General features: G+C 32.1%; 4 protein-coding genes across 12 annotated transcripts; 3 read left to right on the forward strand and 1 right to left on the reverse strand.

Annotated features, from left to right (window-relative positions):
- The first annotated feature begins 2,448 nt into the window (after positions 1-2,448).
- Positions 2,449-4,968, forward strand: LOC140183323 (zinc finger BED domain-containing protein RICESLEEPER 2-like). Its single transcript, XM_072231598.1, has 3 exons — positions 2,449-2,469; positions 2,577-4,800; positions 4,910-4,968. The coding sequence occupies exons 1-3, from the start codon at positions 2,449-2,451 to the stop codon at positions 4,966-4,968; spliced, it is 2,304 nt and encodes a 767-aa protein (XP_072087699.1).
- Positions 4,969-5,628: 660 nt separating this feature from the next.
- LOC112789783 (alpha-1,6-mannosyl-glycoprotein 2-beta-N-acetylglucosaminyltransferase) lies at positions 5,629-7,761 on the forward strand. The gene has a single exon (XM_025831824.3). The coding sequence runs from the start codon at positions 6,181-6,183 to the stop codon at positions 7,504-7,506; it is 1,326 nt and encodes a 441-aa protein (XP_025687609.1). The 5' UTR covers positions 5,629-6,180; the 3' UTR covers positions 7,507-7,761.
- A 2,758-nt stretch (positions 7,762-10,519) lies between these two features.
- Positions 10,520-13,304, reverse strand: LOC112789784 (uncharacterized). Its single transcript, XM_025831825.3, has 4 exons — positions 12,946-13,304; positions 12,705-12,872; positions 11,498-11,719; positions 10,520-10,963 (listed from the first exon to the last, which is right to left on the reverse strand). The coding sequence occupies exons 1-4, from the start codon at positions 13,132-13,134 to the stop codon at positions 10,622-10,624; spliced, it is 921 nt and encodes a 306-aa protein (XP_025687610.1). The 5' UTR covers positions 13,135-13,304; the 3' UTR covers positions 10,520-10,621.
- Positions 13,305-14,152: 848 nt separating this feature from the next.
- On the forward strand, positions 14,153-17,481 carry LOC112774224 (pentatricopeptide repeat-containing protein At2g20710, mitochondrial). Of its 9 annotated transcripts, none has more exons than XR_011879606.1 (6): positions 14,153-14,396; positions 14,486-14,747; positions 15,026-15,263; positions 15,575-16,827; positions 17,013-17,150; positions 17,263-17,481. XR_011879606.1 is itself a non-coding variant. In XM_072232530.1 (5 exons), the coding sequence occupies exon 5, from the start codon at positions 16,006-16,008 to the stop codon at positions 16,825-16,827; it is 822 nt and encodes a 273-aa protein (XP_072088631.1). In that variant the 5' UTR covers positions 14,173-14,396; positions 14,486-14,747; positions 15,021-15,263; positions 15,575-15,864; positions 15,965-16,005; the 3' UTR covers positions 16,828-16,951. The 9 variants fall into 9 exon arrangements, 4 of the variants coding, with proteins under 4 accessions (XP_072088629.1, XP_072088630.1, XP_072088631.1 ...); XR_011879604.1 differs by having other exon boundaries at positions 14,212-14,396; positions 15,021-15,263; XM_072232530.1 differs by lacking the exons at positions 17,013-17,150; positions 17,263-17,481 and having other exon boundaries at positions 14,173-14,396; positions 15,021-15,263; positions 15,575-15,864; positions 15,965-16,951.
- Positions 17,482-27,255: the final 9,774 nt, after the last annotated feature.

The following is a 27,255-nucleotide window of genomic DNA, read 5'->3' on the forward strand; positions in this document are numbered from 1 at the left end:
TGCTAACACGTGATTCACACAAATTTAATAAATGTTTATTATTTTTATTAATTATTAAATGTATAAAACTTGACAATTCACACTACAATCAAATTGTTTATATTTTATATGTAATCAATTACTTATTATGTAATTATAAACATATTTTCATAATTATAAATTAATCATACATATTTTCATTTTTTAAAATATAATTTCAAATAATATTTAAAATTTGATAAAAACTTAATCAAAACCAACAAATTTTAACTAGTCCTTCTCAATAACGAAAAATAACATAATTATGATTCATATATTTGACAAGCATATTATTATTTTTATGTTTTATTTCTTAATAGAGATTTGATTATTTAATTTAAATAATAATATGCATATATTTTATTTGTAAATCATATTAATTATGGTTGATACATAATATTAATTGTCAATTTTAGTATAATTCTAAAAAATATATTTTTCTAAAATATTATAAGAGGAGAAAAGTATGCATATTGGTACCATGATGCGCCACATTTATTAACTTAAATCGAATCTATTTTAACAATTAAAATTCAATAAAATCAAAAAATTGAATCTAACTAAATTAAACTAATTAACTAAAATCAACCTAATAACTGATACTAACTAAAATAGAATTACAAAAAAAAACAAAAAAATAGTTTGATCAAAACTTGGAATATTGAACAAATATAGATGAAATAGAAAAGAGTGGAAGGAGTGTTGGGGTGCTGTGATGTCGCCAGAACTAGGGGTGACAAACGGTGGTGGTCGACCTATTTAGAGATCTTTGGAAATAGAGAAAGAAAGCTGTTCTAGTGCTAAGAGAGAGAGAGAGTAGGGGTGTTCAGATCTAAACCGGTCCAAAAAAAAACCGCGAAACCGGACCGATTCAAACCGAAAACCGAATTAAACCGCTCTATTTTGGATATTTTTTGGATTTTGGATCGGTTTTATTGCGGTTCGGTCCGGTTTGCGGTTCCCCTCTACATAACCGAACCGAACCGAACCGAACCGCATATATTACAAATAATAATAATAATAATAATAATAATAATAATAATACCTATTACCTACCGTAGCACACTAGCACTAGCACACTTCACACTTGTGCAGTAGCGCAACGCCGATTCCTAAATTTTGAAAACCCTAAACTAAAGAAGGAAAGTAAGAAACACTTTCTGCTCAGTGCTCTCTCTCTCTCGCTCCTTAGTCCTTACTCCTTAGTCTTCGTTCTTCATCCTTACACAACATCACTCACTCTCACTATCACAGATTCACAGCATCATTCACTCTCAGTCACTCCCACTGACACACGCCGACGTCGTCCGCCGCTCTTCTTCTGAATAATGCCCTTCGCCGCCTCCTCTTCTCAGTGACGCCGCTGGCGGCTCCTCTCCGCGGTGACACCGCTGCCGCCTTCTCCCCTCGGTGGCGCTACTGCTGCTCTTCTTCAAGGTATATTTTTACTTAGTTTTGTTTATTTTGTTTTGTTCTGTTGTTTTAAGATTTTGTTTAAATTTAATTTTTACTTGTTAATCTGTGTTAAACTATGTTAAACTGTTCATTGTTGAAGGTAGATTTTTACTTGCTTTTGTTTATTTTGTTTTATTCTGTTATTTTAAGATTTTGTTTAATTTTAAAGTTTACTTGTTAATCTGTGTTAAACTGTTCAAGCCTCAAGGTATATTTTTACTTGGTTTTGTTTATTTTGTTTTGTTCTGTTGTGTTAAGATTTTGTTTAATTTTATTTTTTACTTGTTAATCTGTGTTAAACTGTTCATTGTTGAAGGTAGATTTTTACTTGCTTTTGTTTATTTTGTTTTTGTAAATCTGTTAAACTTTCACTGATATCATTGATTCAAAAGACAAAAATTTCTTAGAAGGTAACAAGTTCGACTTTGATATTTTTAACAAACTAATGAATATGCAATTCTATACTACCTTAATGTTTCTTATGAGTAAAACATTAAATCTTATGTAACATTGTTCACATCAATCATTGATGGTAGCTTTGAGTTAATGTCTTGTACATATATTTACCTGTGCTTAGTACTTATGCTTCATTTCATATTCTTTTACAAGATAATTGCCACAAATTGCTCAATGTATAATTGTTAATATGAACTTCAGTGATATTTGAAAGGGGACAAAGATGATGGATTTCACGCTTTAAGTGTTCTATTTAGGATGTTCTGGTAGATGCATAAGGAAAAGAAATAAAATAAATAAAAAAGTTATGCTACTAGATTTTCATAATAAGTATAATCTGGAAATATAATGGAACACGACTAGGGTATATGAACAATTAAAAGATAGAAAGAAGCTTGTGAGGTATATGTATAAAATCTACCTTTGTTCTTGTTGATTGAAATTGAATTCTATTTTTTTTATTTTTTGCAGATTTTATATTTGTTCCAGTAATTTTAGCTTTTAATTCGAAGGTCAACAATGTCAGCTTCATATCCTGAGGTAATTTTTTATTGTGTAATGTGTATGTTGGTAACAACTCAATATGTTAATTAATTGAGAAAAATATTAAAATAACATAAACTGATTAATTATCTTTGTTATCACAGGATGTTCAAAGTAGCGAGCCAGGATTTACTAGTGCTACTCCATCCACTTTTGAATCAGTCAGATCTTCAGGACAGTTAGAGTCAATGCCGCCTCCACAGCAGCAATCGCAGCCACAAACTCAGACGCAGACGCAACCACCATCGCTGCCGCCACTGCCGCCGCACAGTGATCAGAACAATGAAGGAACTAGATCTAAGAGGAGGAGAGGCAAAGCAAATGTTGCTAATGAGTCACCTAATCCTGGCCAGTCTGAGGAACAAGGTACAGGTAACACTAAAAAACCTGTTAGACCTAGATCTTGGACTTGGGAGCATTTTAAAAAAGATGATAGTGGTCCCAAACCTAGGGCTATATGTAAGTGGTGTGGAGCATCTTATGCGGCTGATTCACATAAAAATGGTACTAGCAATCTTAAAAGTCACTTGTTGAGTCAATGTAGAAAATTTCCAAAAGATTCACTTGATCCCACTCAAAAAACACTTGTTATGCAGCAACTTAAAAAAGAAGAAGGAAATGGGCTGGGTAATTGTTTGACTTCTGTATCATTTGATCCTGATTTATGTAGACAAGCTCTTGCTAGAATGATAATCATAGATGAGTTGCCTTTTAGATTTGTTGAAGGGGAGGGATTTCGTTATTTCATGAGTGTTTTACAGCCAAAACTCCATATTCCGGGCAGAATTTCAGTTGCTAGGGATTGTTGGAACTTGTTCATGAATGAAAAACATAAATTGAAGAGTGTCTTTGTAAACTCAAATCAAAGTGTGTGTTTGACCACTGATTGTTGGACTTCTGTACAAAATCTAAACTATCTTTGTCTCACTGCACATTTTATTGATCAAGATTGGAAGTTGCAAAAGAGAATTCTTAACTTTTGTCTCATCAAGAATCATAAAGGTGAAACAATTGGTAGGAAGATAGAAAAATGTCTTTTGAATTGGGGAATAAGTAGAGTCTTTAGCATCACGGTTGATAATGCTAGTTCAAATGATGTTGCCATTTGTTACTTGAAAGGTAGAATGGAAGATTGGAATTCACATCCTTTAAAAGGTGAACATTTGCATGTTAGGTGTTGTGCTCATATCTTGAACTTGGTGGTGAATGATGGTTTGAAGGATATGCATTCTTCAATTAGTAAAATTAGAAATGCTGTTAGATATGTCCGTGCTTCTCCTAATCGTATGGATAGGTTTAAAAGTTGCATTAAAGAGGCTAGGATCCAAGACTGCTCTTGTGTGCAATTAGATGTCCCCACTAGATGGAATTCCACTTACATAATGCTTGATAGTGCTTTAAAATTCCAAAAGGCCTTCAAGAGATTAAGTGAGAGGGATGCTGAGTTTGTAATGATGCAAGGGGGCATTCCAAAGAATGAAGATTGGGATAATGCAAGATGTTTTGTGAGGTTTTTGAAGATTTTTTCTGATGTAACCAAAAAAGTCTCGGGTTCTACATTTGTGACTTCTTCTTCATATTTTCATCACTTTTGTTCAATTCTTAGTTCTTTGAAGACTTGGGCTGATAGTAATGACATACTACTTAAGGGTATGGCTACAAAAATGAAGGCTAAGCATGATAAATATTGGGGTAACTTAAGGAACATGAATATGATGATTTTTGTTGCTGTGGTACTTGACCCTAGATACAAGATTAAGTTTGTTGAGTGGAGTTTTCAAAGGTTGTTTGAGAAGGAGGATGCTGATTTCTTATGTGGTAAGGTGAAGGAAGTATTCAATGACTTGTTTAACAGCTATAGGGTTGCTCTCAATAGTGATCAAGCACACCAATCTGCACAACACAGCCAAGATGTGGATATGGATGATAGTGCCTTTGATGATGTTCGCTTTGCGGCAGCATTTGAAAATGATGTACAAGCAAGTGAGAGTGTCAACACAAATGAAGTGGATTTATATCTCATGGAGTCCTTGGAGAAACCAGTTGATCCAAGTAGTTTTGATATTTTAACTTGGTGGAAAGTGAGCTCTAACAATTACAAATATCCTGTTTTAAGTCAAATTGCGAGGGATATTCTAGCTATGCCGGTGTCAACGGTTGCTTCTGAATCCGCCTTTAGCACGGGAGGTAGAGTGCTTAATCAATATAGGAGCTCTCTTACTCCAAAAACTGTTGAAGCTTTGATTTGTGCACAAAATTGGTTTCGAGCCAATTCATTGCCAATTGACCTTGAGGAGTCTTTTGAAGAATTTGAAAAACTTGAGAAAGGTAATGCTCTTTAATATTATGTTTTATTTTATCTTCACATAGTGATTAACTTTACTATTTGATAATATGTTTAACTTACTAATATTTATTTTATTACATTTTATTGTAGAACTTGAGCCAATTCCTCAACTAATAGATGAAGAAGGCTCTGGTGATGAATCTGATTAGTGATCAGTGCTTCAGCTTTCAGTTTGGAGTTCTTTATGTTATGTTTTTATTAAGACTTTTCTATGTTATTTAATTTTGTGTTGTTGAGACTTGTTTAGTTATTTTGATGCTGAAGAATTATTATTTTATCAATACTTGTTGAATATGTTAGATTGTTGGGCAATTGGACATGTTAGTTTATAATGTTTTATGGAATTTTTGTTTTATTATTACGTTGAATTGTGTTTTATTATTATAATGGATTATTGGACAGGTTATATAACTTTATAAATTAAGTTATTATTTTGTATTTAAAAAACCGCGGATCCAAACCGATCCAAACCGCTTGTAATCGGATCGGATCGGATCGGATTTCCAAAAAATGTTCATCCAATCCAAATCGCACCGCACATAAATTAAGTGTTCGGATCGGATGACTTTTTCCTTCAAAACCGAACCAAACCGCACCGCGAACACCCCTAAGAGAGAGCTATTCTAGTGCAGAGAGAGAACTTCAATTTTTTTTTAATGTTTGTATTATAACTCTGGACTTTTTAAATGCTCTACCTTACTGTGTGGAGTTTCTTATTTCAAAAAAAAAAATATTCAAAATTAAACCTTAAAACGAATATAATAAATTTTAAATATAAAAAACTAAAATAGAAAAAATTATGAATGTCTCTTAAAATTTAGTCCTACTCTATCCCTCTACTATTCCCCTCGGGCCCTCCCTCACTTTAGATTTTGTTTCCCTCTTGATTAACCTTAAATCGATTGACTTGTTTAAGTCAAGGCGGCCGCTCTAAAATTGTCATTTTCCTCTCTTGACTGGCTTCCTCACCGCCGGATCCACCCGTCCCAAACTTTGGTTTGTCCATCGCCTTCTTCCCACCTTCTTTGTCGTGTTTTCTAAGTTTTATTTTTCCCCAAAATTAATAATCAAATGACAAGAAAAGATACCCTTTTACTTTTCAAGTTCATAACCCCTTTGATTCTCTTCTTCATCCTTACCCCTAAATCCACGCCCTGTTCTTCACTCTGCTTCTGATCCATTCCCCCACATGTTCTTGGAGCTGGGGAAACTGCAAGAACTGGGGTTTTGGCTTCTTGATTCTCTATCCACAACAGCATCAAGTGCGCACAATAGGTTTTTCATGCTCAACTTTTTCTGTTCTATCAGTTTCTTTATTTGTCTCATGTGAGTACTTGATTAGTTAGTTAGTTTGTTCTGTCATGGCTGCTGCTTATTATAAGAAACCCCGGCTTAGGGATGTGGCTTTGCGCCGTCTCATACTCGTGGTGTCTGTTACTCTCTGTGGGGTTTTGCTGCTTGTATTTCTCTTTGGATCAAATCCAACATCAATTAATGATGTTACTCGTGATTTGGTAGAAAATGTTGGTGATGATAATGATGATGATTCTGCTTATCGTCGCGATTTGAAGGTTGCGAAGGGCCTTGTAGCCCTCCCAAATCAGAATGACTTGTCACTTAAATTGGAAAGGCTAAATGATTTGCCACCAAGGAACTTGGATCTTTATCCAAATCTAGCCAAGGACCGAATAATTGTTGTTTTGTATGTTCACAACCGGCCTCAGTATCTTAAAGTAGTTGTCGATAGCCTTTCGCAGGTGACGGGCATTAATGAGACCTTGCTAATCGTTAGTCACGATGGTTACTTTGAGGATATGAACAAGATCATTGATGGTATCAGATTTTGCCAAGTTAAGCAGATATTTGCGCCTTACTCGCCTCATTTGTTTTTGGATAGTTTTCCTGGGGTCTCGGCTCGTGACTGCAAGGACAAAGATGTTGCCAGCCAAAAACATTGCGAGGGCAATCCTGATCAGTATGGCAATCACCGCTCGCCGAGGATTGTATCGTTGAAGCATCATTGGTGGTGGATGATGAACACAGTGTGGGATGGATTAAGAGAGACCAGGAAGCATGAGGGTCATATTCTTTTCATCGAGGAAGACCACTTCATATATCCCAATGCATACCGCAATCTGCAGATTCTAACTTCATTGAAGCCTGAAAAATGTCCCGATTGCTATGCTGCAAATTTAGCACCTTCTGATGTGAACTCGCGTGGTGAAGGATGGGCCAGTTTAATTGCGGAGAGAATGGGAAATGTAGGTTACGCTTTTAATCGAACTGTTTGGAAGAAAATACACAATAAGGCCAGAGAATTTTGCTTCTTTGATGATTATAATTGGGATATCACGATGTGGGCAACTGTTTATCCCTCATTTGGTAGTCCTGTTTACTCGTTGCGAGGTTCAAGGACTAGCGCAGTTCACTTTGGGAGATGTGGTTTGCACCAGGGTCAGGGGGAGAAGAAGGCTTGCATGGATAATGGCATGGTGAACATCCATGTAGAAGATGCGGACAAGGTTCCTAATATTGCATCAGACTGGAGCGTCCATATCTATAAAAATCAACCTGGTTACAAGGCTGGCTTTAAAGGTTGGGGAGGCTGGGGTGACGACAGAGATCGACATTTATGTTTGAGCTTTTCCAACATGTATCGTTCCACCGGCACCTCATCTCCTATGTAAGATCTGATTTTCTGGCTTTGGCTGCTTACTTTTTTCCTCCCATTTTTTTGGTGTCAGTTTGCAAAACCACAATATGAGAAGATTAGATTCTTCAATACATGAATTCATTATTAGTCCTTCCAAAATGGTTTACTGTCCATAAATTACTTTGATAACTACCACAAAATCGTATCTAGGTTATACCATTGTAAGGATATTCATAGCGGTTCTTCCTAGTAGATAAAACCTTTTATATATTGGAACTATTCTCTCGTCTCTTTTATTCTCTCTCTCTCTCTCTCTCTCTCTCTCTCTCTGCACATGCACTTGACTAGATTTAGGAAACTGCATGTTTGCGGGCCTTGGAGACCTTCAATTTTGTTGGTTCATGCTTCCCCATGTATCATTGGTTGCTTGAGGAGGCATTAATTGGTTATGCTTGGTTGATGATGACACTGTACCATTCTTCTTTGTATGCTGTGAATGCACTACTGTAATTGGCTCAAAAATTAGATTGTGTTTTAATGAGATCTTGTAATTGAATTTGATAACAATAAAAATATAGAATTAATCATTAATGATGTTACTAGTTAGTGTTAAGAAGTTAAAAGATACCCGTGAAGTTAGTTATGGATTTAATATTTTAAGGTTACATTTATATATTGGAAATGTTTGGTAACAAAAAAAAAATAGTCAAAAACAGCAAAAACTTGCCTTATTTAACATTTATCAATTGTTAATGAATGCTAAATAAGACAAGTTTTGGCTGTTTTTTTCTCCCTAGGCATTACCTTTTTATATATAGCAGCAGTTTCTATATTGGCTTTTGGATTTGGTCTACTCTGGCTTTCATTGTGAGATTAACTTTCCTTTCATTATTTTATGAATTCCTAAGTTTTTGTTCCATGATGGACTTATAGTTAGATGTGACATAAAATTGAAACGTCAAAATTTGTGAATTTTGAGGGAATCTAAGTTAGCAGTTTTGCCTTATAGGGCAGTGTTTTTTTTATCATGTATGTGATACTTGTTCTTGGTTAAGGTGTTCATTTCTTTCAGGATTTGCTATGATTGGTCATATGTTTGTGGTTTTTAAGGTATCATTATTTGTAACTGAATTGTTTGTTTCTGTTTGTTTATCCAGTTTTAGTCAGTAAAATCTCATTAACTCAATTGGCATCAGTTTTCTAAACAAAAATATTTTATGGACAATCTATTTTCTAAAAGGTATTCTGCCTTCCTTTATAGACTTATAGTACTGTGATGCTCCAAAGCACTAGGACTATAAAAGGGATGTGCATAAACATTAAATTTCCTTCAGAAAAGGCAGAGATAACTATATTCCCAATATGTAACTTCAGTCAACAACATATAGAAGTGGAAAACGAGGAGAGTATATAGGAAAGGAATATATAAAGTATTCAATTCAATGGATAAGCGTTTGATAGTTCAAAAATTAATAGCCTGCATGAAAATGAAATCATCTTAGCTTTCATCTCAGATCCACTTGCAGACAGATATATTGTCAAAGCTACCGTTGGTCAATATTTTCTTCTCTTGTTGTTAAGGGTAAGCTGGACCATGGCATCTATTTACTAATGTTTTCCGTGTTTTATTTTGCTATCTTTAGTCATATTTTGCATGAAATAAGCCAAGCCATAGTTGAATATAGCCAATTTTTTGGCGGTATTTGGAATTCTGTTTTGGTAATTGGTTATGTGAACAAGATTTTGGTGCTAGAATAGATGCTAATTAATGAGAATGTAATGGCTGAGGTTCATTAATACATTTATAGAAACTAGAAAAGGCTAATTAATACGGAAATATGCAAACACCAAAAAAATTTATAAATGGAAAGAACATATTCTTTCATCCCATTTGTTTAAACTTGTGGATGTAGTTACATAATTGGGAAAATTACAAAAAAAAAAGTATCGTATTTAATTGTGTTTACTCTTTCTTTAATAAGCAATCTTTCTTATTTTTTTATTATTTAACTTACTTCATAATTTTACACTTTAAAAGCCAACTTGAGTAATACACTTAAATTTAAGTGGAATGAATTTTCTTGTCAATAAATCTTTTGCGGAGGGAAAAAAAAAGGAGAAAATTATCATTTCTATTCAAAAAAGTTTTTTTTTTTGGGTGACTTATCCAGACAAATTTTAAATGCTGACAATTCTATCCATAATAAAAAGAAAATTACAGTTGTACCATGAAAGATGGGTTTCGTATGACAAAATTATCAAAATATTGCAAAATTACCTAAAATTTTTAAATTACCCTTTTCCTAATCCTAATATCAACATTCGTCTTCTAAATCTTAACCATTTCTTTATTCTTTTCATGGATTTTATCACGTCTTTTACCAACACTACCACCGTTGCCCCCAACCGTTAGCTTTACCTTCCTCCTTTTCCATTGTCACAACAACGATAGTGATGATCGAGCATGGTAATAGCAAAGCAGCATCTGTTTCACTTGATCTTCTTTTTCTTTCTAAAAAAGTTAGGATTTTCCAGAACTAGCCATGTCAAAATCCAAATCCATCACCACCTGAAAAGCTGCAATTGCTGCTGTTCCATCACCGATCTAGGAGGTAACAGTGACGACTATGAGCACAGATGTTGTAGCCACGCCGAAAAGAGATTACAGAGTAGAAGCAATGGCAGAGGCAGATCGCAAACCAAAAATTATAGAAAAAGAGGGTAGTGAAATTGGAGAGAGAAGTGGTTGCCGTTTGAGTGTTTCAAAGAGAGATAAAACGGGACGGGGGCAAGGAGACAGCGCAGTTGAGGTTCTTGGAGGGCTTCGGCGGTGACACGGCGGACGAGGAGCTCGTAGAAGGGACGGGGGCGGAGGTGGCAAAGTAGACGAGAGATGGTGTGGAGTAAAAAGTGATTTGGGTGGTGGTGAGGTTTTGGATTGGAGGAGAGGTGGTGTGTAGTAAAAAGAATAGGTTATAGTAGAGAGTATTTTGGAAATTTTAAATAATTTTTTAGGGTTCAAGTAGTTCTGTTAGCAAAAGTCTATCTTTTATGGGCAGAAGTGGTAATTTTGTTTATTCATGGGTAGATTTGTAAGCATTTTGAGCTTTCATGAATAGAAATAGTAGCTTACTCTGAAAAAATAGCATTTAGTTAAAACAAGTAAATAACAAGGTCAAAGCATTGTACAAGCAATGTATAGCGATGGAGGAAAACAAATTCCCAGTCCAGCAATATGAGCACCCAAGAACACTTCCAACTATGAACAACTGAATGAAGCTCTCGCCAGAGAAGTGGATTGCACTGAATACGATTGAGCTTATGGCAACAGCTCGGTGCCATTTCATTGTGGTGGAAAGTGATGTCAATAGAAATCCTCTATAAACAAGTTCTTCCAAAAAGGGCGTGAAAATGCAATAAACAAGCACACAAGATACCCTTGAGACATCACTCTCTAGGAGCATCTCCTTCAGTATTGGGTTGTAAACAGGCTGCAAGAACAGGGTACAATGTCAACTCAACGGAAAATTTATTTAGAAATTAAGAGGATAATTTAGAATAATGACTAAGATAAAGTTTCAATCCCTCTTATTTTAACTTCAAGGTATGTTCGATAGATAAAATTTCAACAAAGCTACGTTTTTATTTTTTGTTTTTTTTGGGGGGGGGGGGGGGTTGCGCATTGTTCTTCCCTAACATCAAATCTGGATGATGAAATTTAGAGTTAGAAAATCAGGTTTGAATCTTTTTGGTTTTTCAGTTGGTTTCTCATAATATCTTTCAGTCCGACAGGATAAAGATTAATCCGTTGCAAATCGGAGATCTATATAAGAGTGTGTTGCTGGCTAATGAGTTGTTGTATATACAACGCGCGATTTGAAACTCCGAAACTTGTTTAAGTGCTAATCACTCAACTAACTCAAATTGTTTAAATACGGCTTGAATCTACTAACTTGTAGTCCAAACCTTAGAGGTAAGTGCTACAAAATTTGCGGTAATAGTTTATGATCTGAATTTCTACCAACCTTAGGTCCAAATAATCCATCAGCAAGAAGTGATGTGAGAAAAATCAGAAGAACGAGAAACCCGAATCCCAGTGCTGATGCTAGAAACCAGTTCCTGTCATTCAATGACTTGCTAGTATTTTTGAATAATTTTGTAAAATCATGTTGCGGCTTAGCCGTGTACTTCAGTAAAATCAGAGCTCCATAAAGCTCCAGAATTTGAATTGTGAGAAGTGACAAGGCCTGCATTAATGAATGAACAGAAACAAAAATGGAGGATGTAAATTTAGACCTTGAGATAATAAGTGTAAAGATGGAGGGCACATTTGTAGAGAAATACGAGTTCCCATTGATGCACTACTGCACTTTGCCGTAGAAGAATTTTTATGAAAAAGTAGCACCCTTTGGATATTTGGAAAAAGAAACCATTTCCCAACAACAAACGGTAGTGGGAGGAAGCAAACGTTAACTACCACAAACATATCTTATCATCTCCATAATTTTGGTCCTGTACAACCACTAAAAGTACACCAATGCATTCAGGTACTGTTTAAACACTATTCTGAAAATACAGTGCCCATTAAAATTCATACTAAAATTATTTTAAAATGATATTTCTGTAACTCAATTTACTAAATATAAAACAATGATTATGGATTAGTATTTAACTACTTCCTAACATATCATAGGAAAAGTTTAGGTAGCTATAACCATTTTTATTTAGAGTAAATATCCTTTCCTATGTCTTTTTTTGGTTATCCTTTCCTGTTTCTAACCGTTCCACCTTTCTACAATACAAAAATTCTTAATCGGTCTCCAATAATGTAAATAACTGGTCTAAGCAGGCCTTACAAATAGTGATCTGCTCATGTGTCAAAGGCTGCTTAGACCAACAACAAGGATTGCTTAGGCAAAATACTTGGATGATTGAGGACCGATTAAAAGTTTTCGATGGAGGAGCGCTTTGTCCTTCGAATAAATGATCAAGGATCAGAAATGAAATTTACTCCTTTATTTAACATGTAATTAACAATTTCCTTTTTACTCTTTTTCTTACCACAAACTATTTGCTATGTAACATGACTGGTACAAAATATTTCTCCTAAACCAATATTTCTGATTATGAATAGCATCAAAATGCATTTGATTGAAGTAATTGAATGTCATTTCAATTTTTATGCGGCTTTTTCCAAGAACATAGAGAATAGGATAAAAGTGACCTACTGACCTGAATTTGTGGGTGAAGGTGAGGTTGTCGGGAAAGCAAAGAAACAACGGATAAGCCTCCAAAGCTGAAAGGGATATGGAGAGTGAACACATAGAGAGCAAGATTCGTCCATACATCTCCACTATCCCAAACACTATCCTCCTCTTTCAAAGCTGAGAATGAGAATCCCTGTAAACTTATAATTCAATTATAATAATAACCAAACAAAGAAAAAGATTTTACTAATCTCTCACGGACATACCTCAGAAAATGGTGTGACTTGTTCATCCCTCTTTGAACACCTGTACCCCAAACACAACTGTGGCGGAGGCAAACATTTCGTGATGCTTCTGTTTGATGAGTGAAAAGGCGTTGTAGCAGACTCGTTATGATGGAAAAGTTTAGCATTATTAGTAATACTATGTGGACACCTTAGTACTGACGACAACATTTTATCAGATGCCAAAAAAACAGTTACATGTTCCAGCTTCTCCACAGATAGGGATTTTAGTGGGCACAGCGGCAATTTCGCGCGAACCAGTGTAACTGTAAACCTGTTTAGCAGAATAGGTGGTTCAGATTGTCATGGGTTCATTGTAGACCTTTCTTCACAGGGTGCACGAAAGATACCCTGACTTTTTTTTTATTAAATCGAAGATAGGGAAATTGGAACTGTGAACTCTTAATTGAGTATGAAAATATTATCTCATTTGAGTTATAACTCATTGAGTCAAATGCATATTACCACATCAATTTTGATAATACTATTTTTTTAGATACATTCATGTAAATATATAACATAAGAAGATCATGTGAAATACTATTATTAAAAATAAAAATAATTATTATTTTTCTATAATAAATTCTGACTTTTGAATACTATTTTTAAATTTAATTTTGATATATTAATAATGTAAAATATTTTACATAATTATTTAATTACATTTATTCATTTATTTATATGATAAATTTAAGGCGTTAATTTTGCTTATATACTATTACAGAATTGAATGTACTTATAGAATAGTTTTATAGTATATTAAAATTAAATTCTATTATTTTTAATTCTTACAAATTTTTCTATGTATAAACAATCTATAAAGATAGAAAAAGAATATAAAAAATTGGGTTACTTATAACTAATGGTGACTAACAATTCTTTTTTCAAAATTTGTAAAATGTAAAATAAATTTTATACATATAATTATATTAAGGGTTAAATTATTCTAAAATAAAGAATTCGATAAAAAAATATTTTTAAATTAAGATTATAAAATTTATATAATAAAAAATACAAATTTAAAAATAATAATTATTTCTTCTATTATTTTATAAGTTTCTTCATTTCAATTTTCAAAGGATTATTTTCTTGTATTAGTACTAAGCAATCTAATTATATTATTTAGATGCACAAATCAAGTTCGGTCAGATGAGGTCAGTATATATATTAATCAAACACAGGATTATGTATGTAAATTTGAAAATGCAGTGTGAGAGTAATATACTTACTTTGGGAGCAGGGGAGTACGACATATCAATTTGGGAGGAGCCACCTCAAATAGTGGCAATGGAGTTACTGTGTGATACACCAATAATTAGAATGAAATCTCCTGCGTCTTGGCTGTGCATAAGATGATGGCTAATTGAGCTTTGGCAGTTTTTGCTGTTTCCTTTGGGCCTTTTGGGCTTTCGCCAAAAACACGAGCAGCTGAGGTAGAGGACTCTTTTAGTCTTTTTCCCTCCCTTCTACCCGAGGCAGGGTTTTAGGTTGGGGTTTTAACTTTAAGCTGAACAATTTGCAGAAGAAGAATAATGAATCTGTTTCTGAAGAAATGGAACCTGTTCAGCACCGGTTCTTGGGTGGTTCAGAGGGCTATGCTGCACAACTCTCAAGCCCGAAGCGATTCCCTTTTCCTTCGAATATCGAGAGCCGGACAACCCAACATTTCCATGAACCGTATTCTGGATCAATGGGTCGAAGAGGGCGGACACGTCAGGCATTTCGAGCTCCAGTTCTTCATCAAGCAGCTTAGGTCTCATCGCCGCTTCAACCATGCCCTTCAGGTTAGTTTAATTTGTTTTTAATAAATCGGAAATCTGAACATTTTCATTTATGAATCTCTGAATATATTTTGAATTTTATTGGAGGCGAGAAGGATTTAATTTTCATTAATTAATATACCTAAAGGACATGAGTTCCTTCAGATTGGGTTGGAACTAACTCTTTGAATGGTTAAGTGCCTGGTGTTTGTTTTTATTGAAAATGAGTACATGATTAGATGATATTGTGGAAGAGTTTTAGATTTATTTTTTTGATCCGGTATAATTCTTGGGCAGAAAAGTCTTAGATTAATATTGTGGCACATCCCAAAAGAGTCCTTATCAGAGTCTCTCCTGAAAGCTCGACCGCACCTAAAGGCATGTGATGCTAAGTCACATCATGAAGGTAGTTCCTACATCCTCGGAAGATTTGGATCACTTTATGTTGACAACCCTTGATCCAGCATCATCTCGCACCCTAAGAACATTAGCTTGGAGTTCGCTCTTTAGCTTGTCATCAACAATGGACAAGAGTACCAAGTATGGTTTCCTAAGTTATGTTAAAACAAATGTCCTACTTATTTAACTAGGATCAAACAATTTGATTTGATATATACATATATTACTGAAATTATGGGCAATTCCTACTGCAGGCAAACTATTTAGAACAAATACTACTATAAATGGTTAAGGGCTAACATTTCTCTATCATAACTATGTTTTTTTGTTTTGCTTATACTTAATCTATCATATTCTAAATTTTGCTAGGATTGTGCTCATCTAGAGCATTTGGTTGGTATGAATTGTCTTTAGGACCAATAATGATTTGGTCATTTTTATTTTTGTATCAGGTATTAGAATGGATGGGTGATGAAAGGAAACATCATTTGACATCAACATAGCTGTGCGTCTTGACTTGATAGCAAAAGTTCATGGCTTAGGTCCAGCAGAGAAATACTTTAATAGCATTTCAGATTCTGTAAAAGATTTCAAGGTCTATAGTGCTCTTTTGAATTGCTATACACAACATAACTCTGTGGAGAAAGCAGAGGCTACCATGCAGAAACTAAAAGAGTACGCTTGTAAGCATACAATAGATTTGGTATTGAGTTATAATGCTCTGTTAAAGCTCTATGTTCGAGTAAGTGAATATGACAAATTCGATAGTTTGATGAGAGAAATGTTATCTAAGGACATGTACGACTCTGTGTCGCTTAATACTCGGCTGAATGCGTATGCAGTCGTTAAAGACATAGATGGGCTGGAGAGCTTACTATTGCGGATGGAAGCTGATCCTAAGGCAACTATTGACTGGATAACATACTCTATTGCAGCAAAGGCTTATATTCAGGCTGGCCAACATGAGAAAGCATATGCAATGCTGAGGAAATCAGAGGACCTGATTGAACCCAAGAGGAGGAGGGCTGCCTATGGATCTCTTCTAACTATGTATGGCTCCATGGGGAAAAAGGAAGATGTTTATCGTATTTGGGATATGTGCAAAAGGTTAAACAGACCCTGCAACGCGAATTACATCTCTATGCTGACCGCATTAGCTAGGCTTAATGATGTTGATGGAGCTGAGAGGATTTTCGAGGAATGGGAGTCTGGAAATACATGCTTCGACATCAGGATCCCGAATGTGATGATGAGTGCATATTGTAAGAATGGTCTGGTGGAAAAAGCTGAAGCATTCATTGATAGGCTTTCAAAGAGTTGCAATGAATTAGGCGGTAGTATATGGGATCCATTGGCACATGGCTATTACAGGAACAACGATATGGATAATGCTATTCAAACAATGAAGAAAGCGATTTTGGGAGGTCAACCTGGATCAACATGGAAGCCGTATCGATTTACTTTGGCTACATGTATTGATTACCTTAAGGACAAGGGAGATTTGGAGGGGGCATCAGAAATTCTTAGGCTATGTCTTGAACGAGGTTATTTTTCTACTGTAATACATGATAGATTATCAAGCTATGTGCATGGAAAAACACCAGAAACAAAGGCGATAAATCTGATGGAAGAATATTATCATCCAAAGAATGATGAACTTTTTCCAGATGGAGAGAAGCAACATGAAATTCAACTCCATGAATAGGTCAGCTACTGTATTACATGAAATTTCCCCTTTCTTCTGGAAAACTGAAATAATTGATATATATTTAATCAATGATTACCATTGGATTTTAGAAGTATCTTAATCCTTTTTATTATTTTTTAAATTTTTACATTCGTACACATTCAATGCTTATACTTATGACACTGTATGTTTTGATTTGTCAGTTATTTGAAAATTGGTCAAGCATATATCTATTCTTGCTTGGGTGGTGTTTGTGATTCTTCATTCCTTTTTTCCAAAAAAGAACGTTTAGACTTACGGGAAACATGCCAAAGCAATTCAGCCTGCCAAATAATTAGAAGGTAGGTAGTTGTTTTTTATATGGTTTCCTCATTAAAAATCATTACAAGAAGCGGATTATGCAATCAGGGAGGTGTTTTCTTGTTCTCTTACATGGGGTGTTTTCTTCTTCAGGCTAATGGTTAAACTGGTCTTGAAAGCTTCCTCGACTCGATTTGATCCTTTTGTTGACATGTAAACTGATAACTATTGATGTGTGAGATGAAGTTTGTGGCGAATGCTAACGAAAAGTAGGAGTACAATTCGAACTCTAAAACGGTAAAACCTATATTTTGGATACTAAATTCTAAACTCTTAAAGGTGAATTCTAAATCCTAAATTCTAAATTTAATCTATATTTTAAATGTTAAATTTTAAATTTTAATTATGAGGCATTGATGTAAAATGTAATAGAGTTGAGATTTGTTTAAGAGGTAAATACCAATTCGGTATTCGAAAAATTTAGACACGAACAAAATGGTATCCGAAAGATGTTATCGATAAAAAGACCCATAAAAAAAATTAATTTTGATAAAAGTGACTAACTTTCAATTGAATTACATACAATTAAGATTAAATACTACGTCTCAGTTAATTATCATAATTATAAAAGTTAACCATACTTTTAATTTTATAATTTTAAAAATACTTCAATTTTAATTTTCTAAAAATCCTAATTCCCTTTTTTGTGAAACTTTCATATGTTCATCATCATCCACCAATGTTTCTTCTTTTCCAATCAACTCCTCATTTCCATTCACCATCACCTTTACCTTGCTCGTCCTTCTTTTTCCGACCAACCTCTAGCTTTTCGCCCTTTTTCTCTCTCTCTTCAACGGATGCCACATTGTTCACAAGTGGAACAAGGAACATAGGAAACACTCTCAATGTCGACAATAAGTGTAATTTGGTAAATTTCTAACAGTACAAATTAAAAAATATCTTTTTTAAAAAACTATAACTTACATCCTTTTTAAAAAGATTTTTTTTCTTTAGATTTTTTTTACGTAATAATAAATAAAAAAGTACTTTTATATTGTTGTGTTCAAACATAATTGATAAATAAAAAAATATTTTTACATAAAATTTTCAAACATAAAATTATTTTTATTTTTCTAAAAGATTTTTTAAAAAAAGATAACTTAAAAAAAATTTACAAATTCACCCAAACAAATCTTAAGACCATAGTTACCAAAATACTTATAAGATGCAATTTGTTACTTTTTTGTGATTATATTTACAATTATTTATTTAAAAAAAATTTAATATATGGATCCAAAAATTTCGTTAGTATGTAGCTAAGTAAAAGAGAAGGCAGATATTCACCTATAGTCAATTTTACATGAAATTGTTTTTGGATTGCTGATACATGTTATTATTTGGTTTAAAAAAAATTGGTTTATTGTATACAAATGATCTGATTAAAAAAACTAATTTAAGTTAGACTAAATAGTTACTTTTACTCTTTTCTTTACTATGCTCTTGAAATTTGTTAGACTAATCTCAACTTTTTAATTGAGTTTGTTCTTCTTATTCATATTTCTTAATCAAATTTCTTATTTCAAATGTATTCCTTAATTCTTGTTTTTATTCAATTTTCTATAAATGATGAAAATTATTTAATAAATACCTAATTGTTCATCTCATCCCACCATTTGATGTTCAGGACGAAATTGGTTGGATGTTGGACAATAATTTTAGGAGTTTTACGATTCACATCTTTATCTAGGATCAACACAGAAATTAATTATATTGTTGATATTTTTCATATTCAAGTCATTATAGATAAAATTAGTACCTTTATCCTGAAAGTATTATTTCAAGAGTGATGTTTTTTTTTTTATAACTAATTTATGATCCTTCCATGTGAATCTTAATTTTTTCTTCTTTCTTTTTCGATTCCTAATTTTTCTTCCTTCGTCTATATAGACAAAAAGATGTGAGTTTTGTTTTGTTTTTTTTTTAAGAATATCAAACTTTACTTTTTCAAATAATCTATATACCTATATTTCACGAGAATTAAATAAATAAAAGTAAAAGATAAATTTAAAAAAAGAAATTTGGTCAAAAAGAAAAAAGATGTAAAAAGAATTAAAAAAATTTTAAAGGTAATTATTTAATTTATTTAAATTAATTAAAAAAATTATTTGTCATTAATTTAGAAATAACTTCATATGAAGTTGATTGTACGTGAATTTAAAAAAAAAAACAAGGTGAATTATGGGGCACTTTTGGAGCAAAGTAATCAAAGTATAATATTAATAGACTTAGATATAAAATTATTTGCTTATTTACTTAATAGTTTAACTTTTTGAGAGAAAAAAAAGTGATTCATGAAATATGATATCCAAAATACTTATGACTAAGAATTTTAGATTCTAGAGTTTGATACTTAACTCCAATATGTTTGAATAAAAGTTAAAATTTATATCCGTCTATATAATTACTAAATATTTTTTAGAGCAAAGTAAAAATGTTGTAAAAATATATACAACAGAAGGAGTCGATTATGAAACTGGTGATTGTTGATGATTATACTCTTATCAATTATTCTTTGTCTTTATGTATATCAACAATTTCGAAAAAGACATCTTTTCCTTTTATGTCCTCACACATTTGGGACAGAACTTATTTGGAAATATCACTTTATGTAAATAGAGGTGTCCGCGGATCGGATCGGATCGGATATGGCCAAAAATTCGATCCGATCCGCATTAAAATCATCGGATCGGATCGGATCCAATATCCGCAACTTTTAAGGTTGGATCCGATCCGATCCGATCCACACATTTGCGGATCGGATCGGATCGGATATCGGATATATCCGCAAAACACAAAATTATTTTTAAAGGCTTATTTTTATTAAAAAAATATCAATAAAATTCATTTTTTCTATTCTTTTAAATATGTTTACTCTTAAAATAATATTAAACATACTTTTTTAAATAATAAATTAAAATAATATAACATATATGATAATTATTAATTGAAATAAAACATAAAAAGAATATTTATTTATTTATTTCTTTAATTTTGCGGATACGCGGATATGCGGATACCAACACAAAATCCGCAATCCGATCCGATTAGTGTGCGGATCCGATCCGATCCGATCCGAAAGCCTTGCGGATCGGATCCATATCCGTAATTTTTGGATCGGATTCAGATAAACACCGCGGATATGCGGATCGGATCCGATCCATGGACACCCCTATATGTAAATCCAATTCGACCTTTCAATCTGAGCTGGAAGGATAAGGAATCCTTTGTATTAAGCTTCAACGACTTTGAAGCATTAGGGCCAGAAGTCACTATCATGTTTATTAAAAAATCGTACAAAGCATCCTTCTGTTGCATCAAGAAATCAATCATGCCATAGTCCCCACCACACTATATTATAGCAAAGTTTTCGTAGTCCTGATGAAATTGATTAAGCGTGATAATCAAACTATCATAGTGTTCTAGGAAAAGATCTATGATGATGTGATATAAAGTTCTAACTCCATATAACCATTAACTAATTTAGGATTCACAAACATTGCCACCTCTTTAGAATTTCAATTCATCGTTTAGACGAATGACACCAATTTGGTGGTGACCCTTAACTTTTTCTGGTCGCAGTTATTTTTTAACAGACAGTAACGGATCTTAAAAAAATTTTATAAAAAAAATAATAAAATTTAAGTATAAATATATATTTTTTTTAAAATGAAATAAAATTTAAACTTTTAACATTTATTTAAATAGATGACTAAACTGTTTACTCAACCAATCTAAATTAATTTAAATATATTTAAAATTTTAAATTAAAATTATTTATATATATTGATAAAAATTAGAAATACACACATAATCACTTATTATAATATTTAAAATAATAAAAAGATAATTTCACACATACAATATAATATTCAAAATAATAAAAATAATAATTTATAATGGCGTTCTGTTTATTTTTAATATGATAATATTATTTTTTTATATATACTCTTAAATAATTATTTTATTTTTTATTATCTCATAATTAACTGTTAAGTCTATTTATTATAATTTTTGTGGTATAAATAAAATTTTTAACCAAAATAATTACTATAATCAAGACCACTTTAACAACGAATATTAATATAATATATTAGTATATAGATAATTTTTTTATCTTAATTTTTTAAAAATTACTAATAATTTAACCTATATTTAATTAGAAAACTAAGTTTTAATTTAATTATTAACTAATTAACTAATATAATAAAACTCATCACTATTTTTTGAGTTTATTTATTTATTTATTTATTTTTTATTATTATACTAACACAAATTTAATAATATAATAATTATTATGTATTAAGTTTAACAAAAAAAATTAACATAAAACACAAGAAAATTATTTATATTTTATTTTAGAATAAACATAATATAATAAGGGACAAATATATATATAAGTATTAGTATTTTTTTTTTAAATTTTGTGGGGACAAATGCCCTCTTTTTGTTGCATGTGGGTCCGTCCCTGCTCATAGGCTATGCTGCAACATTAGCCACATCGTCGTGCCTCTAGGGTTAGCCAGATTTGGATCTTACATGGTGAAACAGATATATTACTCAAAACGTAGAGAAACTATAATAGCACGTGGCAAAAGAAAGAAATCTGAACAAATTATTCTTTCTATGCTAAAAAATAATATTTTTTGGTGTATAAAAAATATTGTTTTGGATATATGTTAATTTGAATGTCAAAATATATTCTGTAAGTATTCAAATTGTAGTGTTGGAAAAAAAAAATCAAAGTATTACATAACTACAAAAAATGAACGAGCTATACCTTGGCCCAGTTCAAATATACGACAATAGTATGAAGGAAATCTTAAAAACTTGTGATAGAGATGTTATCCAATCATATATTTCTTCAATCTAAGTAACTATAAGTAATGAGCTTATTTATTCTTTGTGGACCACGAAGCAATACTTTGATGACATGTTACATGCACCGAAAACAAGCTAAGATATAGCTCTTACCAGATGGGCAGAGGAGGTAAATCTGGATTGAGTTAATACTCAATTTGGTCCCTGAACTTATACGCAAGTTTTAATTTAACTAATTTGGTGGTGACCGTTAATTTTTTCTGGTTGTAGTCGTTTCTTCATAGGCTATGCTGCAACATTAGCCACATCATCGTGCCTCCAAGATCAGCCGGATCTGGATCTTACATGGTGAAACGGATACATTACTCAAAACGTGGAGAAACTATAAGAGCACGTGACAAAAGAAAGAAATATGAACAAATTCTTCTTTCTATGCTAAAAAATACTTTTTTGGATATACATTAATTTGAGTGTCAAAATGTATTCTGTAAATATCCAAATTGTAATATTGGAAAAAAATCGAAGTATTACATAACTACAAGAAAAGAATGAGCTATACTTTGACCCAGTTCAAATATACGACAATAGTATGAAGGGAATCTCAAAAAAATTGTGATAAAGATGTTATCCAAGCATATAGTCCTTCAATCCAAGTAATGATAAGTAATGAGCTTATTTATTCTTTGTGGACCATGGAGCAATACTTTGATGACATATTACATTAACGGAAAACAAGCTGAGATATGGCTCTTACCAGATGGGCAGGGGAGATAAATTTGAATTGAGTTAATACTCAATTTAGTTCCTGAACTTATACGCGAGTTTTAATTTAGTTTATGCAATTTTAATTACATCTATTTAGTCCTCAAACTTTGCAAACGTGACTCACATTAGTCTTTGGGACAAATTTTGGCACACAAACATTAATAGAGGGTGACATGAACATATAGATGGCACATTAAAACCTGTAAAATGATGCAGTTTAGACGTCGTAACACTTGTTTTGGGAAGAAAAAGTTTCAATAAACACCATTTACGATATTATTTTTTGGCTATTTGAATGTCAAAACAAAAACGACATCATTTTACAGAGTTCAGTGTGACATTCGACTGTTCACATTAGCATTTTCTGCTAACGTAAAAAATTATTTTAAGGACTAACATGAGTCACGTTCGCAAAGTTTAGGAATGAAATAAAGACAATTAAACTTTTAGAAACTAAATTAAAATTCGTACAAGTTCAAGGACCAAAAATTGAGAATTATTTCATCCGGATTTCTTCTTTTGTGAATATATAAGAGTGAGCTGATGTATAGCTCTTACTATATATGTCAATGAAAAGTCAGTAGTTATTGGAGATGTTAAGAGACTTTGTGAAAGAATAATAACACACTAAACTCAGTAATTATATATTTATCATTTATCCAAGTAATAACATCTACGGAATTGGATTACATAAGTGTGAAAATTTGTGTGAATATTGAATAAAATCTTGTATAAGATTATTAAAATTCTTTGTTTATAAAATTTAGATGTAATTCAAGCCTCTTGAACTTTGATAGAGTAAGAAGTTATTTTGCTAGTTAGCACTAAAAGATTTTAGTAATGAAATATTTTTTTAATGGGTAACTTGTTTGGGATGTATTTGTTGTCAAAAGTCTTTTTTTGTAAAATTTGTAATTGTAGTGTAAGTAGTGATTCTGATCTATACTTTAATTGGAGAATTCTTTATTCAAAATTCTTCTGTAATTGTGATCAAAGTTTAACCAAGCTTAAGTAGTAGTATACTTGTAAAGACACGCTGATACTCTATTACTGATATGGAACGGAACCCAAGATAAAATGAAAATTAAAGAAAGGAACTTCTCTACTTCGATTTATTTTTTTAGTGCAATAGTTAAGAAAATTACTCTATTTCTCTTGTTCACGTCCAAGTTTTTCAAGAAACTCAAAGAAATTTCATTCATAAAAAATTAAGAAAAGTGATTACAAAGTTTAAAGATTTTTGTACCTTAGTTTTAAAATCCTAACTCATAAATGAGTAAATAGTTATTTCTGACCATAAAAGATTTGGATGTTGATATTTCTACCCATGAAAGACAGAAATTAAAGTTATACCCATGAAAAATGGGCTTTTACAGATAAAATTATTCGAACCCTAAAAAATTAAATAAAATTTTCAAATTATCTTCTAATATAACTTACTTTAACTTCTAATTTTACTCTACACCACCACTCTCCCAATTTTAAACCCTACCACCACTTTCATCCCCAATCACCACTATTATTTCTGCTATCACAATCACTACAACTGTCATTTGCGAGTTGCAACTTCCGAGTGTTCGCCATTCAAAATAGCACTGCCAACATTCTGAGCAGACTTAGCATCATCTCCATCTACAACCTTATCAACAACATTCTTGCCATCCTGTTGAATCCGATCAAAGCCATTATCGAGGCTCACAGAGTAGGAGACTCAAGCACTTTAATCTCAGATTCCTTAACTTGTTCCACCTTATCTCTAACAACAGCCAAATTAGACCTCAAAAAATAACTTACATAGAGTCAACAAGGATATATTCACCACTAGTAATCTCAACATCACCATCACCACCATTTTTACCAGCAAAAAACTTACCATCATGTTCAGATTCTACAACCAAAGAATCATCTCTTTTCTGCGCATCAAGCAGAGATTCATCATTCTTTTCTTCCTCTTCGCTAGCAAGAACAACCCCCTCCCCTTATTTCTCCTTCGTCAATTCTTGCACCTCTTCAACACCAACATTATCACCAAAAGATTCTATAACCACATCATGGGAAGTGGTAGTGATGGTGACAGTGACAGTGATGATTGTAGTTGAGGATGAAAGTAGTGGTAAGGTTTGAAATTTGGAGAGTGGTAGTGTGGAGTAAAAGTAGAGGTTACAGTTAGGAGGGTAGTTTGAAAATTTTATTTAATTTTGTAGGGTTTGGATAATTTTGTCTGTAAAAAGTTTATCTTTCATGGGTATAACTTTAATTTTCGTATTTCATGGGTAGAAATATCAGCGTCTAAATCTTTTATGTTTAGAAATGGTTATTTACTCTAAAATGAAATAAACATAAAATAAGTCTTAAAATAAATACTAATAAAGTGATGCATATTTAATTCAACTTGACTAATAAGTGTCTTCAATGCAACTTGTAAATAATAATACGTTTGGTTTTTCATAATAATATATATTTTGAACAAATGATTTAATTATGTTTGCAAAACTTTTTTTATTCTCTTCAATGTTGCCCTTATAATTAGACCAATTAGTATATGATCTTAGTTTGTCCCACAAAATTCGTATCATTTTCTCCCTCGTGAAAAATATTTGTCTTTAAATCTGCATCCAAATCAAAAGAAAATAGGTCAGAGACATTAAAAATAGCTTATATATTATACTCACCCAAGAAATCAATCTTATAAGCATTATTATTGATCCTTTCTAGCATTTGAAATGGAGCATTATTATTCATCCTTTGAACTGTCAACATATTTTTCTTTTAAATTAACTCACATGCTTTCAAATGCAATGCCTTAACCTTTTCAGCTTTGCATTCTATATCTAAGTTAACATAATCATTCAAAGACAGATAATAAGTCCAAAACAGTTAAGAATTAAAATCATACATAAGTTTAAAAGAAGAAAAACCTATGAAGAAGTGAATTATTACTCTATTATAAACAAACTCAATAAAAGATAAACATTCTTCTCAAATTATCAAATCTTTACCAACAACAACACGCAATAAGGTCCCTATGTTTTATTTACCACTTTTATTTGACCATAAGTCTGAGGATGACAAGTAGTGGAGTATAGAATTTTGTTTCCAATTTATTCAACAATACTTTCCAAAAATGACTCACAATAATTTGGAGAACACTTTGCAAGTGCACAACTTCTCTAAAGAACAAATCAACAATGTTTGTTGCAGCATCAGTTTTATGACATGCAATGAAATGAATTATTTTACTAAACCTATCTACCACAATAAAAATGACATCTCTACCTTTCTTAGTTCTAAGCAAACTAAGCACAAAATTCATAGAAATTTCAACCTACGTATGTACAGGAACAGAAAACGGAATATATAAACCATGTAATAATGACTTAAATTTAGCCTGTTTACATATAATACATGCAGCACAAAATTTTTTAACGTCTCTGTACATGTGTGGCTAGTAAAAATATTCAGATAATATCCAAAGTCTTATGCAAACTAAAATGACCCATCAAACCCTTACTATGTTATTCTAGAATAAGTAAATTCCTAATAGAACAAGTAGGCATATAAATTCTATTACTACAAACAAAAAATCTTTATGCCTATAAAATTTGTTAAATACACCATATTTACAAGAGGCAAAAATAGTAAAAAATTCAGAATCAGTTACATACAACTCTTTAAAAAAAACTCAAATCCTAACAACTTAGAAATAAGTGTACTAATCAAAGCATATGTTCTAAATAAGGCGTCAACAATTACATTCTATTTACCTTATTTAAAGGCAATCATTTATGAAAATGTCTCAATAAATTTCACTCATTTATCATGTCTTTTATCAAGCTTACCTTATCCTTTCAAATGATTTAAGGATTCATGATCTGTGTGAATCACGAACTCTTTAGGTAGTAGATAATGTTTCCAAAACTCCAATACTCGAACCAAGGTATACAATTATTTGTCATAAGTTGAATATTTGTGTTGAGCTAAATTCAATTTTTCTCTGGAGTAAGCAATGGTACACTTTTTCTGCATTAAAATAGCACCCATACCAATTCAAAAGCATCAATTCAACTCAACGGAATTATCAAAGTTAGGTAAAACAAAAATCAGAACAACATATAAAGAATTTTTTAGAGTATGAAATATAATTTCTTGCTTTTATCATTTAAACCCAACATCTTTATTGATGACCTCTATGAAAGGAGCAACATTGATAGAATTTTTTTCCACAAATCTATTGTAAAACCTAGCTAAACTATGAAAATTTCTTACCTCAGAAGTATTCTTAGGCGTTAGCTATTCACGAATAGCTTTTACCTTTTTTTCATCAATCTCAATTCTACTTGTACTCACAACAAAACTAAAAAATACAACTTTATCAATACAAAATATACACTTTTTAAGATTGTCATATAATTTCTATTTCAAAGCACTTCTAAAATAGGTGAAATATGTGACAAGTGGTCATCCAAATAAGTGTTATAAATAAGAATAGCATCAAAATAAATA

Source organism: Arachis hypogaea, chromosome 3 (assembly GCF_003086295.3).
Source record: "Arachis hypogaea cultivar Tifrunner chromosome 3, arahy.Tifrunner.gnm2.J5K5, whole genome shotgun sequence".
NCBI lineage: Eukaryota > Viridiplantae > Streptophyta > Magnoliopsida > Fabales > Fabaceae > Arachis > Arachis hypogaea.